General features: G+C 35.7%; 1 protein-coding gene across 3 annotated transcripts; it reads right to left on the reverse strand.

Annotated features, from left to right (window-relative positions):
• LOC309512536 (uncharacterized protein) lies at positions 1–12,060 on the reverse strand. 3 transcript variants are annotated; one of them, XM_082188178.1, is made up of 7 exons: positions 11,880–12,060; positions 10,943–10,980; positions 4,010–4,063; positions 3,767–3,844; positions 3,544–3,621; positions 1,723–1,818; positions 1–920 (listed from the first exon to the last, which is right to left on the reverse strand). In XM_082188178.1, the coding sequence occupies exons 3-7, from the start codon at positions 4,053–4,055 to the stop codon at positions 691–693; spliced, it is 528 nt and encodes a 175-aa protein (XP_082044304.1). In that variant the 5' UTR covers positions 4,056–4,063; positions 10,943–10,980; positions 11,880–12,060; the 3' UTR covers positions 1–690. The 3 variants fall into 3 exon arrangements, with proteins under 3 accessions (XP_082044304.1, XP_082044303.1, XP_082044302.1); XM_082188177.1 differs by lacking the exon at positions 10,943–10,980; XM_082188176.1 differs by lacking the exons at positions 10,943–10,980; positions 11,880–12,060 and having other exon boundaries at positions 4,010–4,878.
• Positions 12,061–12,118: the final 58 nt, after the last annotated feature.

A 12,118-nucleotide genomic window follows, 5' to 3' on the forward strand; every position in this document is an offset into this window, starting at 1 on the left:
GTCACATGTCATCGACCCCTAATAACCCAGCTAACACGTACAGTATATGTTCTAAGAATAGTTTGCAAACATTCCCATTAGGTTATGAAATGTTATTTCTGAAATCATTTAAAATGTCCCGTTAATGTTTTTCTGGTTATGCGAACGTTAAGGGAAAATTAAATTTTATAATTTTGCAAAAATGTTATATTTGAATGTTCTGAACATTCAGAAACGTTTAAAAAACATTAGACAACAGTCCAACTGAAACGTTTTAAACAAAAATGTATAAATAATTTTCTGTGCGAACATTTTGAGAACGTTATTAATGACCACATAACTTTGAAGGAACGTTCTATTAATGTTACTGGAAGAATGTTTGATCATAACTTTGCGAAAACCTTGCCAGAACGTTAACCAAAGTTCTGGGAACATTCCCTGTTAGCTGGGAATGTGGATCATGATCTGTTGTAACATTCCTCATTTGTATGTCACTTTTGATTTAAATCTTTAATAAAACAATAAATGTAATATAAAATGTATCGAATTGTTATTGAATGGAAATAGTTGCTACTGCAATGCTGTGAAAGTACTGAAGAGTTAGAAAGCTCAGAAAAGTTCACAGGATTGCACTGATAACCAATCACGGTTGCTTATTCACGTTCTTAGCCAGAGGGGTTAGTATTCACAGCTGAAGTGTAAATGGTTCTTTCAGGCATTATATACATGTGTCTGCATGCAGAGCACTCGGTTTGTCTGTGTCACCTTAGGGAACTGATAGATGATCTGTGGCTCATATATCCCATCTGTGGTCTTCTTAGGCCGAACCACCACCAGATATTCAAAGAAGAATTGCCCGCTAGCGTAGCGCTGCTCCTTTGCCTTTTCTTCCACGGGAGAGAGCTCTGTGCTAGCAGGTAGATCTGGTTCCTTACTAGTTCCTGCAAAAACAAACCAATGTTAGCTTTGTGATGTATTTACTGAGGCTGTTTTCATGTCAACGCAGAGAAAATACTACAAAAAACAACTGTTTATAAGTGTCCGATTTCTGAACTATCTAAAAAATGCGGCTCATCAGAAACAGCACTTGAAACGCTGAACCAAACAAATTAAGAGATGAGAAAGAAGGAGCTCTTCTGTGAATTTCCTCAACATTTCCTTTTGAGCCTGCTTTTTGGCAGCCTCCCCCAACAGAGAGCAAACAAAGCTGACAGGAATACCTTAGGAGTCCACTAAGTAAGAAAGTCTTGTTCCAGCTTGCCTCACCATACAAACCCCCAATGTGCCTTTCTATACACAACAGAACAATATGCTGCTCGTAACTGAAAAGACAAGAAGTGCACTAAGGAACAGATGCAAATTGTGTGTCTGACTGACTTTGTGAACTTCCTCGTGACTTCATAAATGAATTTCAAATGAACAACATTGCAAGCAAATCAAGTCAAAACCAGTTCGAAAGACTTTAATTCTTTTAGGCTTTTTGCCCTACTTAAACTACGAGACCGGAGAATGAGTCATGGTGAAATGTTTTGACAAGGTTAAGTACTTTTATATGCAATATAAAGCCAATGACCACAGCTAAAGATAACAATGTTTGTTGTGCATTCATTAAAACTGCTTTTTGGCACTTAAAACATACATAGAGTAAGATTCAACTACATTTATAAAAAATAAAAGGAGCTAAAGTAGCAAGATATGTGTTTTTAAAGATTATAAAGCAATACTTAAATAATATTTCCTCACTGTCTTTGTTGACTTTCCCACGGAAAGACGTAAATAACGTACTGAACCTCTTCATGGCTCCCATGTCTTGTTGATCTTCACCTGGAAGAAAGACACCTGAGAAACGACAGTACGAAACACAACAATTAATCAATTGCAAACACATAAAATTGTTCAGGAAAGCTCAGATATGTTCCCAGAAATGCACTGATAACTAACCACATTTGCTTATTCACTTTTTTAGCCAAATATGTTAGTTTTCACAGTTGCAGTGTAAATTGTAATTTCAACAAATGTAATTTATTCTTTCCCACGTTACTCTTTTTAGAAGTTCTTCACCAGATATCACAAAAAAACAGTCTTGCTAAACCTGCTTTGTTGTCATTTAAGAAGCTTTCCATATGCAAGTTAATTAACAGTAAAACATCAATATCCCTGATACAATATTGTGACAGCAATAATGTATTCAACCAGTCATACCAACACCTGATAAACCTAACTGACAAAACTATCACGTTTTGCTTCTAACATAACATTGTACAGCCATAGATAGATAGATTAAAGCAAGAGAAAAATAGGATAAATCGGCTATAGAAAAAGGTGGCAACCTTCTATCGGTCCATTATGTGGATTAAAAGAACATAATTTAAACAATTCTTACCATTTTCATTATACAGAATCACTAAAGCATTTGATTGAACTTAACTTACTCCGGTGTTTACGCAAGTTTGCCTTCGTTCCTCTTCTTTTGAGATTAATTCCGTTCATTTTCGAATCTCGTTGCGTAAATATTTATGTCGTGGGCAGTGTTTCCCACGGACGCAGCAAGAACACTACTGAGTGAGTGAGCGGCACGCTCTGCATGTATGCTTGCTGCTGATTCGTGAACATCAAAAACGGATGTTCATTCGAACCTATTCAGAAAGCGTTCGTGAATCACTCGACTCTAAGAGAGAAGTACAAACAAGCCTGATTTTACGTAACCGAAAACATAGTGATACGTAGCTTAATTTAAACAAATACCAGAAGAAGAAAAAAAGAATACCGCGCGGGGATGTATGTGTAAAAGCTACAGAACACTTAAACTAAAGTGTGAATCATTTTAACTGATTTATTGAACTGAACTGTTCGAAAGAACCGATTCAGTGAACTGAAGTCAAGGGCAGATCGGAATCACTGACGATTCAAGAGTTCTGAACTTTAGTGGGAGTTGCTTCTTTTCTCTGCTCTTAATAGGTTCATTATACAGTTCTTTAACGTGTATAAATGTGCAGTGTTTTTTCTCAGACGTTGCCTATGAAATTGTGGCTTATAAACATATAGCTACTGACTATACATTCAACATTATTTTATTATTTTATTTGTCTTTATGAAATATGAATATATTTTATGTGGAGGATTATAATGACAGCGGTCATCATTCAAATGACATTTGCTGCCTTCTTGGCCATGTGTTTCTTGTAAAACAGATTTTCCTTTCAGTGAGTCTTTTATGGTTAAATAAAGGTTGCTAAGTAAGTTAAAAATAGGCTAGGCTACTTGGTTGCCTTATCTGATGGCTTCATTTAGATTAATACTTGTTATAGTAATCCACAAAAACATTCTTAGAGGCATGTTTTTCTATCCCCCTCATTATCTACTTAGAAGTTATAGACTAATATTATGTAGCCTACTATATATAGACCACAAGTGCTTATTAAGAGCCTTAATGAACATCAGTTCTGAAAAGAGGTTTATTGCACATATCAAAAGTAGACAGATCCCTTTTCTACCCCAAACTGACAAGATGAAACAAATGCACTGGCATGAAAGTCGAACAACTTCAAAAGGTGAAAGTTTTACCTTTGTTGGTCTCAAGTCCTCCATCTGAGAAACTTCGTCTCTTATCTATTTCGACACCATCTTCTTCTTCAGACCTTCCTGTAGGCCAAGACAGACCGCTGAACTTTGTGCAAGTGTAAGTGTGTTAATTCATCTGTACGCTTCTCTTTTAGCCTTACAGTCTATTTACAAAGCAAAGACCATTTGGCTAGGTAAAGAAAGGTGTGTAAACTGAGCGACTCACGTTCACGTCGATCACTTCTGAAAGAAGAAAATAATCTCCTCCTGAAAGGATTTTCCCCTTCATCCAGTGACAGTCCAGCTATAGTAGTCAAAGGGACAAATGAAAAGATCAGGAATCTTTTCTTGACCTTGTAACGCGAGAATATTTGGAGCACCTTATACTGCTCATATGATCCATGTTAATAAAAAATGAAGAAAATTATGAATTTATTAAAATTGATTTAAATTCATAAACTCTACTTACTCCTAGAACGCACAGAGGAGAACATCCATCTCCTGGATGATGTCATTGTGTCACCTAAAAACAAAACAAAACAAAAAAACATGTAGCCTACGCACTTAGTCATCAAGTTCCTTCCTCACAGGGCAATAGCTATTTATTATCTCAGTTAATATAAAGCAAGAAAATGTTTTGCAATTTGGCTAAAAATATTTCATAGAGAACCGTGCCTTATGTTAATATCGTCGTTCCTTAAATGTGAGAAACTTCCATTGTATTTTCCCAAGGACTAAGGTCATAGTCCTTAGGTCCTTCAGTAAATATTAACTTGGCAACTCTTCATCAGTAAGAAGTCAAACCACACCCTTAAATGCAGGTGTGCAGAGATCACAGACATGGTTAACCTCATACCTGCTCCATCGCAACGACAAAAGATATTCCATATTCCTATTTTATGAAAAGCTCACCACAAATATATAGAGGAGAAAGCTAAACAAAAGTTGCATGTGTGTCTATGTTGAATTTGTTTGTCTCCTTAGTGGAAAACTCTGCTATTTTCCATATAGCTGTAAAACCACATACAGGAGCATAGAATTGTCATGTGGCTACAATGTGATTCACAAATGCATTAACCATGGAAATGCTTTCCTCACAACAGGATTCAGTAACTCTGTTCTTTGCACTTTTATCACGCTCCTTAACTGAAACATTGGTGTGGAAAGATTTTAAGCCATGATCACACCTCTACTCACATTCCCATGCTGGCTCCCTGTTACAACAACGGGATCAAATTTGCATCACAATTGAAAACCCCCTCACCTTTGTTAGGGCATGACTGAATTTACACATAGCCATCTAAACGCAGCCGCATAGATAACATCATTTGATCTTCACACAAAGTCAAATTTGCATAGCTGATTCTGCCTCACAAAATGTAATGCATAACATTTTAATAAAGTCTTTACATCTAAGCTATAACTGCATGAATTGCATCCAGTAATTGTCTGTTTTGTTTTTCTTTTGGATTTACTTAAGTTAACATTTGTCTCACCAAGTTAAATTTTGAAATGTATGTCAGTATTTCTGTATTTGTATTCTCATTCATGCTTTTGAAACATTTCTGAAACTTATTTGGTTTCTGCTTATTTGTATTTTGGCGATTTGACTAGCAACATTAATTCAATTGAATCTCTGTGTTTGGTTACACTGAATATTTAGCTGATACTCTTCTTGAAAAAGGTTTTAAACCAGCAATTTGTTGTTTTGTTATAATGCAATTTATTTCAATGTTTTCAGAAAACAATGTAAGAGCTTGTAAGATCTTCTTTTATTCTCGCCGTGACCATATTTTTAAGTACATCAATTTAAGGGATTTTTGCCAGAGACAAATTTTAATCTTAACATATCAAACCTCTGACCAATGACAAATGCCGTATGTATGCTTTTGCTGTTTGTTGTGCTATATGCTCTTTTAAATCACAGCATCCCTGCTACCTAAGTTCATATCCAGTGTCCTATCTCAAAAAGAGACAGCTCCCAGATTGCTGTCCCACTCGTTTGCTCCCAGATTCAGTGCCTGTTCATGTGGAGGTGTGAAGTATTCGATGGATGATTTGCATATCTATGAACGGTGCAACACATTTGATTGAGTCTCCTCTTGCAGGGCTGAAAGGAGAATAAAGACTGAAAACTGACCAACTGCTATTGCAACAAGCCTGGGCGAAAAGTCTGAAGTCTGAAGATGACATCTACACACAACAGAAAGCATGTCTTTATGGACTGTGCCACTTTTGAACTCCATGTGTGTGGCCAATGGTGCCAAGGGGGGAATTTGCAGGATTGAAAATAATCCAAGATATTTGAAATGAACAAAGACATTTGCTTTACATTGGTGGTCGATGAATTGTCACACCTGGGGGAACCCTTCTTGGCTTTGGGTGTTTCTCTCCCCTCTTTTCTCTCTCTCTCTAACATTTTACATATATGCTGTGTATAATTCAAGTTATTATCATCTCATACATCTATTTTGTAACTATTTTAAGTGTAACCATAATCATATAATGTCATTAAACCCTTTCAATTACAAATAATGTGCTAACTAGTTTTGATTTGCTATTGACTTTGAAGTGCTAACTATTGCAATATAATATCTTCACTCTATATAGCAATGCTCTCCCACATATTTAGCTATTGTAACGGCGCTTTTTTCCCTCATTGGTATAAGTAGTGGGTGGTAAAAATGTTTTCGCTTACATGGAACACTTTCACTCTTCTAGACCACGTTACCACAGGAAGTATCAGACTTATGATGGGCGGTGGCTCTATGTTAAAGCGCTTTCTACATGCATGCTGTGAAGCCGCTTGCACTTGTTAAAACAATCTGCATAAGAGTAGAGCATAAATTGTTTGTACACCAATGTAATGTAACAGAAAAAATCAGTAAAAACCTACATTGGGGGAAATACATCAGTAAAAACCTGTTAAATTGTTAATTGTCAGTGAAAATAATTTTACATTTAATCAGGCAATAAATGTATGTTTACTGAAATACTCTAAAAATAATAACTTTTTACTTATGCATTCAATCAGGGGTGGACAGTAACAAAGTACATTTACTTGAGTACTGTACTTAAGCACTCTTTTTGAGATCTGTAGCCGACTTTACTTGAGTATTATTTTTTCTGAAAACTTTTTACTTTAACTTCACTACATTTGAAAGACAAAATCATACTTTTTGCTCTTGACAATTCTGTCAAGGTCCTCGAGTAGAAAGTAGTAACGTCAGTCAGGGCCTGTCAACCCCATTTTCATTTTCAACATTGGGTTTGGTCTTCTAAATGCAAATTTTGTCATTGTTTTGGAGCACACTAGCTTATAGATAACAGTAAGGCTGACATATTCATACTAAAAGCCAAAACACTTTTCACAGAGATTTTAAATAGGGCACTATTTGAGTGAACAGCCATTTGGGTGTCCAAAACCATTGTGGTAGTAAACCACTGGAACTGTGTTCTAGAAATACATTTTAAATTGTTATGAGGGTATAGGGGCGATTTTCTGACACAAACAATATCTGATTAACGTGAATGTTTACTAGTCTTCTCGAATAGATGTCATCCTTTTTTTTTTTTTTACCTTGTAGGATGTTACAAAAGGCTCCCTGTCAGTTGATCAAAAGGGACAGTAAAGACATAAAGTAATGTTATAAAATATTTATATTTCAAACTAATGCTGTTTATTTGAACTTTCATTAAAGAATCCTGAAAAAAGAAAATATATCACATTTCACCATATCAGCATATTCGAATGACTTCTGAAGGATCATGTGACACTGAATACTGAAAATTATTCAGTATTCAATTATGACAGGAATAAATTACATTTTAAAAAATATAAAAGCAAAATTATATTTCACAATATTACAGTTTTTACTGTATTTTGTTCAAATAAATCTAAACTTTTGAACAGTGGTGTATACTTTATCATTATCATCAATTATTGTTAATATGGATTTTAAAAATGTATAAAAATATACAGTCACAAAACTGCCTGAAACATTGTCACTGCAATAATATAATTTTAATATTAATTGACAAATTCATAAACAGTTAATTTGCTTTGTATACAGTTCTGTCCTGGTAAAGCTCGTGTTTATTCCCAAAAAGAATCCCCATCCTCTCCCATACATTTATTGCCATGTTTTCGTGTAAGACGTGGTCGTTAGTAATACTCCGGGTCTTTTTATAGCTTACTGTATTCCCCACAGGATGACCTCAGGTCAGCAGTAGGTCTTCCTGTTGCCCCAATGACTCCGTCTCAGCAGTTATGTGGGAATATTTTGAGGATGCACTTCGTGACTTTTATATGTGGCGGTTGTTCAAACCTAGTGTAGATTTGGACTTTAGATTTATCTAATTTCAGATTCAGACAGTGGCATCGCTGTTGTTGGGTGCCATCATTTCAGTGTAGTTCAGAAATGTTCCTCTATTCACCTTTTTGTCCAAGATCTCCTATTATAATAGAACTTTGTCAAATCTCTTTTTAGGCCTAATAATGATGCTTGGACAAATAGACAGTATACTAGATGACATCTGAACTTTTCACACTACACAGCTGTTTTTATCCTACAGCTCTTCCCCAGCTGACAGGGAACGCTCTCAGAACTTTGGCAAGGATATCTCAAAATTATTAACAAACATTCTTCCAGTAACGTTTTGTTTTAACTTTGTTAAAAGTTATCTGCTTTAATAACTTTCTCAAAATGTTAGCACAAAAACGCTACTCGTATGTTTGTCTAGTTGTTTGTCTCTTTATCAACATAAAAATCCGATTGCACCGCAATAATGATAAGATCTGACCTCAGATCAGGCTGACCAAACATTCAAATCATCTTGTGAAAGGTAATGTTTACTCAAGAATACTGTAGCTCTGAGGAATGCAATTCTCGTTTAAAGAAGACTTAGCAAACAGATGTTCCTGCATGTCTCATCCACCTCTGACCCTAAAAAGACACTTACTGGAATAACATGTTCATTTAGAAGCACATTGCAGGTGGCAATGCTTTTCAGAATTAGTTTGAACTTTTAGAAGTTAAAGCCAGGGATTGTTCACCCAAGGTAATTATTGCTTAAGTATTCGTGTGAGATTAGAAGTAAAACAGGGAACAAGCATTATAGACTGCTTTTATGGTTATGTTTTGGACAGTTGGATTTTCTCATCACTTGTATTTTATGACAGTCTGGGAATTCTGGAAAATGTGTGACGTCTGGTCAATAGAAGGCGCAAACCTAACTGAGCCACACCAATTTTTTTACACACACAAAATCCTAATAATAATTATTATTATAAATTATAGGCTATACATTCATTTATGAAATGTATCTGTGCAAAATATGATTTTCCATCTGCCTGTCTGCATTCCTCAAGTTCAGCCAGTCTTTGATAGAGAAATCGCCCACAGGAGGCGGGTTTATGTAGTAGTTTAGCCAATGCTGTGAACATGTTCACGATATGAGATAAAATGTAACCAATCAGCGTCCTTAAATCTAACGAGCCACTGCTCGGCTCTCCAGTCCGGACTCGTCTACTCTGTTGGGGTTCGATTAAGCAAATCAGTGTCACTTGTAAAGTTTTGATGGATGGCAATTGTAGTCAAGGTAAAGAATGATTAAAGTGACATACAGGAGTCGTACATTAGGCACACGTGAGTCCGTTATTATTAATGCGTAACAAGTCGTGTATGTGCCCTCTGCGTGGTGACAGCTACTTGCACGAGCACATTTCAGTATGGTCGCATCTCTGGTGAGTGTTTTATAATGGATATTCGCTGAAGAAGCGTATCTTTTATAGGAGCTTGTGAGGGTAACGTTAAGTGGTGTTTATGTACATATCAAACACAGAAGCACAGACACGAACACTCACTCGGACAGAGGAACTGTTCACTGATGACAGTTTCGACACATTCAGAATGTTTTTCATTTTTCATTTGTGTTTTGGTGTTTAATAATTATGAATGGATCCGTATATTATCTATTTGCAGTCTGGTCAAGGCTGGTATAGTGGTCTGATGGCATCTCTATGTGGTCCGGTTTGGTATCGCATCCACTTGTAGCTCTAAACAAATGTAAAAAAAATTTTTTTTTACCTCACAGTTTCTTCTGTTGCACTGTATACGAAAAAAGTGAATTATTACAATTAAAACGTATTTTTTACTTTACATAAAAAAAAAAAAAACCTTGCCGAAAAATTTTTGTGAGGATCATCCTCAAACTTAATCCTGATTTCTGAACATGCGCAGAACACCATGCTGGACGAAGGCGAGTTACTAGAATACCAGTGCAATATTTAGGCCTGTTTACAAAAAAGACTAGTACTGCAGACTGGTACGATTTAGGTACGACTAAATAATTGCTTTTGTCCGACTGATATCGAGCTTTTAAAGTGCATGTAAATGCATATTTTACTCAGATAACCCATCCATGACACAAACTGAATTGGAATTTGAGAAGTGCTTTAGATTGACTGTGGACTGGAGTTCAGCGGTACATGTCAGTCAGCAGACAAGCATCGACACGTGTACGGTACACTCCCTTACCTTAAAGCAGACTATTATTTAATCATACTTTCTCCTTTCTGTACAGGAGGGCTGTTGTTCAGCACAGCAATGACAAAGCAGGTACAATTTGGCATTGTGTGTAAAAATCCTGCTTGTAACATGACACAATTCTTACATTACACCCCAGTCTCGTTTTCTTTTGGCACAAGTCATAAAATGACCAGGGCAGTTGATTCTTTTACAATAACCTCTATTACCTTTCAGGTCTAGAAGACTATATCATTCTTAAAGGGATAGTTCACCCAAAAATGAAAATGTTGTCATCATTTACTCTTCCTCATTTTGTTCCAAACCTGTATGATTTCCTTTCTTCTGCTGAACACAAAAGAAGATATTTTAAAGAAGGTTGGTAATTAAACAGTTGCTGGTCCCCATTGACTTCCATAGTATTTTTTTTTTCCTACTATGGAAGTCAATGGGGTCCATCAGTCGTTTGGTTACCGACTTTCTTCAAAACATCTTCTTTTGTGTTCAGCAGAAGAAAGAAAGTCATACAGGTTTGGAACAACATGAGGGTGAGTAAATGATGACAGCATTTTCATTTTTGGGTGAACTATCCCTTTAAGACCAATTCCCTAAACAATAAAAACACAGAACCAATGTTGCCCCAACCTCTAGGGGGCAATATAAGTACTATATGAAAGTCACTTTGTTTATTTCTTCTTTTCCATAGTTTTGAATACTGTAAAGTAACAACCCTTCATATATGGATATGCTAGCAATAATATTGTTGAACATTTTTAATGGGATCATGCAACATAATGCAAATTATTCAGTGAGCTTCCAGTACATCAACACTAAAATGTGTTCTTAAAGGGATAGTTAAATCTGTCATTACTCACCCTCAAGTTGTCCTAAACCTGCATGAAGTTATTTTTTTCTGTTAAACATAAAGAAAGATATTATGAAGAATGTGGGTAAACAAATTGTTTCTGATCCCCATTGACTTCTATAGTATCGGGGGAAAAAATGGTAAAATACTATAGATATTAATGGGGACCAGAAACTGTCTGGTTACCCACATTCTTAATAATATCTTCTTTTGTGTTCAGCACAAGAAAGAAATTCATACAGATTTAGAACAATTTGAGGGTGAATAAATAATTACAGAATTTTCATTTTTGGGTGAACTATCCCTTTAAGAGGAAGTTGTTCAAATTGAGCTGTTCTCACCATAGAAAATTCAAAAAAGCTTGTGGTATAAGTAAAACTCAGTTTTAAAGCTTTATATATATATATATAAACTATTGTTATGTTTTAATAAATCCGTTGCATCAGTCACTTTGACTTTACTAGTTCTTCCTGTCACTCAGGAAACTCAAGTCTTTCAACAGACTGTTTCTCCATAAATGCAACATAGGGAAATATTTTATTTTGCATGTGAAATTTTCATAAATTGCCTTTAATCTGAGTTTTTGTGCAGACTGCTAAGAGCACACACACACATAAAGTAGTCAACATGTGGATCAAAACCTTTCATCAAAGTTATACATGAATTTTGAACACTACCCGTTCTTGTCTTTGGACAACTTTGAACTTTTTTTGATCCACTTCAAATGTTTACTACTTACTGCCTCTACGGTTTGCTATGCATTTCCTCAATGTTTCCTGTTTATTCATTTCAAACACATCTTGCTAACTTTAAATAGCTTTCATGCTGTGAACTGACGTCTTTAACAGGTGTTTCTACGAAATGAAAGCAAGCATTATGGGAGATCAAACGATATCACGCTCATGTGGCTTGTAGGACAGAAACACAATGTGTTCAAGGTGACTTACCTTGCGAACTCGCTCCTGTGCCTCCGATTTGTAGCTTGAGAAGGTTGAAGATCCTCGGTTTGATTTGATTCAATATTTACCACATCACCTCAGTGTGTTAGCAAACAGGTCCACAGAAAAATACGTTTCATGCTCTTCTAACCTGCTGAACCAGTTTCTTCTATTTCAATTTTTTTTCTTCTATTTACTTTCTCTAGACCCACCTGGAACTAGTCATCTCAATACCAGTCTTTGTCCTC

The sequence above is a fragment of the Leuciscus leuciscus genome (assembly GCF_965113295.1).
Source record: "Leuciscus leuciscus genome assembly, chromosome: 13".
Classification (NCBI taxonomy): domain Eukaryota; kingdom Metazoa; phylum Chordata; class Actinopteri; order Cypriniformes; family Leuciscidae; genus Leuciscus; species Leuciscus leuciscus.

What these genes read in the sequence shown, in the direction of transcription:
- LOC309512536 (XM_082188176.1), bottom strand. Translation starts at nt 4,112, where the DNA reads ATGACTAAGTGCGTAGGCTACATGTTTTTTTGTTTTGTTTTGTTTTTA. An exon ending in CAGAAGTGATCGACGTGAAC is followed by an intron (nt 3,622 to 3,766) that starts GTGAGTCGCTCA and finishes CTTGGCCTACAG; the next exon opens with GAAGGTCTGAAGAAGAAGAT. An exon ending in TGGGAAAGTCAACAAAGACA is followed by an intron (nt 921 to 1,722) that starts GTGAGGAAATAT and finishes TTGTTTTTGCAG; the next exon opens with GAACTAGTAAGGAACCAGAT.